This window comes from Schistosoma mansoni, chromosome 1, assembly GCF_000237925.1.
Source record: "Schistosoma mansoni strain Puerto Rico chromosome 1, complete genome".
Lineage (NCBI taxonomy): Eukaryota > Metazoa > Platyhelminthes > Trematoda > Strigeidida > Schistosomatidae > Schistosoma > Schistosoma mansoni.
Genome location: NC_031495.1, coordinates 5,579,580 through 5,583,282, shown reverse-complemented (window position 1 = coordinate 5,583,282; position 3,703 = coordinate 5,579,580). Strand labels below are relative to the sequence as shown.

Genomic DNA, 3,703 nt, shown 5'->3' with positions numbered 1-3,703 from the left:
ATGAAGAAACCACGTAGTGTCACAAACATTCACATCTGAAGTGTACTTATAAGTAAGATCGGAAGATATGTATTCATTTGGTTGGTTATGTTTTATAAGTTAGGAAAATATTCCAGGAAGAACTCAATTTTTAAACTGTCCGTTTAAAATAACAGATATGTTAATTTATTTAGAATTTGTTTTTCTGCTGAGTAAATGAAAAGTCCCCTGTATTCAATCAAATCTAGTAAATTAAATAATACGTAATTACTGGAAATCTTAATTGCGATCTGTTATGTCTTGTAGGTTGAACGCTTTATTCAGATCCTAAGCTATTTCGATAACCCCAGGGCTAGCACTACTCAGCGACTTGAACACCAGTAAGAAGACACGAGTATGAGAGAAACACTTTACTGCAAGGTTCATTCATGTACAGAAAATACAGGGATTTTATAGTAATTAAGAGACCTTGAGTTTACATAGTAGCAGTGTGTTAATCAGCCAATCAGGATCTCGTCATTTTAGTAACATAGCTTCTAATTAATCGCTGATTGGTTGGGGCTCTTTATGAGCCTCTGGAGGCTCTGTTAGAGTTCTCTGTAAGCCGACTCAACACGATCCTTAAAGAATATTTAACATGATATGTCATTGCATAAAGTGTACACTGCTCTTCGACCATTAAAAACAGACCGTCGTTCAATGAACTCACTTATTCCTAAAAGATATGAAAAGATAGAAAACGGTGTACATACACTGAGATCACCCTCAAACCTAATAAAAGTGTTTTCTGTGGAAGATGGCAGATCATACATAGAAAAAACGAAAGAACATGTCTTTCTGACACACCTTGAGCTAGTTGAGACGTTGAACATTTTCCTCCTAACACAGTTTACTATTCTCTTCCAGAAAGGTAAGAACACAGGCAGTTGGTTATCTAGCTGGTAGGGTGTTGTTTCAATTCATAAAGTATCTTATGCGGATGCAATAAATCAGATTTTATTTCAATCTGACAATCAATCTATAAATTATTCCATTGTACGCCCAGTGGCTAAAACATTCAACTTTCAATCATTAGGTTGCAGGTTCAATTCCAACCCGAATTCGATAAGACAGCCAAATATTATCATTAATCTACACATATAAAAGTATGACTCAAAACTAAGTACACAATTCTGTACTGGGTAAACAAACAACGTCCCAAAATCAAAATTTAATAAAAGTTCTCTTTTCAAGATACGATGTATTTTCAAATAAAATATACTTAATATTTACTGAACAGGGAAATGACATAAAGGACAATTGTGCAATTTTGTTATTTCATTTTCATAAGCACAATGTTTACATGTTGGACACATCCAAAATTGATAATCTGTAATTGGTTGACCAGTGACTACACATATAGGAATTTTTGTCTCACTAAAATTTTAGGTAAAAAAGTATAATGGAAAGGTTAGGTTTCTATGTCGAAGTCCGTCTTTATTAGCAATGTAATATTTATTTTATTAGTAGACAGGAAATACATTACTATTGTACTGTATACTAAAAGCATTATAGAAAAAGCATCTATTTTATTGAAACAGAATCTTGTTGCAGGTAAAGATAAGCATTCTAGAACAAAGCTAAAATGCAATGCGTCAATGCTAACTTCTTTCAGTCTTCCCTTAAGTCTTTAATCTCAACATTATTTCACACTTTCCATTCTTTATTTTTGACCAATATTCCCTACGTTTGTCTTCCTTACTATCACTGATATTACCATTACTCAACTTATTTCATCTTGTTAATTCAATCTAGTTATGTGGATATGCGAAAATTTGAACTGTTGCACATCTGTGCAGTAACCTATGTTGATTTTAACTAACTAAGGGATCATATATATATATATAACTGTTGATAAGATGTTGAAGAACAGAAATATTGATCTTCAACTCAGTTTTTGACAAGTTTGTTGTATGAAAGTGATTATTCACTATAAAGCTAATCATACATTATCAGACTACCAGCTATATGCCAGTTACAACATCACATGTCATTTAAATTCAAGAGTGCCAAAGAATATATGAACACGATCATTATGACAATTCACTATTTTCTTCAAATAAGTCGTTCATTTAAGCTGGCCCCCAAATGCCCTGGTACGACTGAGAGTGGGGAGAGTCCGCTCTCCCTCCCGAAATGCTCTCACATGCCCACGCGTATATAGCCTCTGCCAGGAAAGTCCTACTCACTGCCTTCTCGTGGCGGGGGTATTGTGTACGAAATTGAGAGGACGAAAAGCGAATGTCCGGCGCTTTAACCGGGTTGGTGGACACGGAAAGTCCACCTAGGGGAGTTGGAAAACCCTGATTCCACACCAATGATGCAGATGGGCTCCAGTATCCTGAAGGAACAAATGGAGTATGAATCAATCGTTAGTCACAGCCCTCACACAAATCGAATGAGATTTGTATGGCGTATATATATCTGGTGCTTCCTTATACCAATATTTATATGTTTAAATAATAATAATAATAACTATAAGCTGAAATCAATGTAAATTGTCTCGAGTATCTAATTTAACCTACAGTGAAAAGAATATGTAGTGCAGTTTTTTAAATAAAATTAAAGAATAAACTCTAAATTTTCTTAAAGCAACTGGAACTAGATTCTACCCTTACACTGACCTCGTTAATTTGGCTAGTTTAAATAAAACAAAACAATTTAGCATTTATGACAACAGACTTAGCATAGTAATTTTTGCTGTTTTTGTTCCATCCACTCTGTTTCAATCATGTTCTCTCTAGTTATGAATGATTATAAGCACATTATAACGACACAAGAATCGCTCTTCGCTGTATTATTCATTCTTGAAATCGACGTTTCAGTTTATTGAGGAAACAGTAATTTCTATTATTTCTTTTTGCTTCACATTATTTTATTCCCTGTGGTAAATACTCTTTCAAAGCAATTCAGGAATCATATCTTTCCAAGCAGTTTACTCTCATATCTCTTCCCTTTATAGGTGATATTCTTTTCGTTATCAAACTAATCATGACTAAAAACCAGCATGTCTTCCGTATTCATTATAATATAATTTACTGATATAAACAGAAAAGATTTCCCGTATAAAGTAAGAGTTGCTACAAATTATGTTTAACTATTCAAAACAAATAGCAGTAGTGAGAAGGAGTGGCTGGATCACAAACAAACATGAAATAGCATTAAGTAGTTTGAGTAACTTCTCTTACCTTTCCAACATTGAATCCATTTCAGAAGATTCCAATGTATCTTGTTCGTTTATAGGTTGATGTCTACCAGAAAGACATAAGGGTAAAACAGTCATTTTTATGTCTAATCAGAAAACTTGTCAAGAGTCTACGAATTTTTGAAACAGTTTTCATCATAAACTGACATTATAAGTAGCAAAGCTTTTAAAACAACTACATAAATTTAAATTCACTTAGTATTACTTGTTTGAATCTTCCTATTGATGTTTAGGACTGCAATTGATCAGTCTCTTATTTGCACATGTACATCCTTAGCGGACTTTCTCAATATTGCCTGAAGTCACAAACTTTATAAGCAAAGATGGATAGTGGCTAGCAGTGGAATCCAGTTTGACGAGCATTTCATCCTATTTGGGACTCGTCAGCTGGATGTACCTGCATCTCAGAGTTGATATTCACTCTGGGACTCGAACCCAGTACCTTTCGCTTCAGAATCCCAGAGTGAACATCAACTCTGA

At 34.1% G+C, this 3,703-nt stretch overlaps 1 protein-coding gene across 1 annotated transcript in view; it reads right to left on the bottom strand.

Annotated features, from left to right (window-relative positions):
- Nucleotides 1-1,317: 1,317 nt before the first annotated feature.
- Smp_124350 (putative wd-repeat protein) overlaps nt 1,318-3,703 on the bottom strand; it is a gene marked incomplete at both ends in the record, with an annotated part of 36,165 nt that continues 33,779 nt past the window's right edge. Inside the window, one exon of the mRNA XM_018793063.1 lies at nt 1,318-1,391. Within this exon, the coding sequence (XP_018647613.1) occupies nt 1,318-1,391 (74 nt within the window). The remainder of the gene's footprint in view (nt 1,392-3,703) is intronic.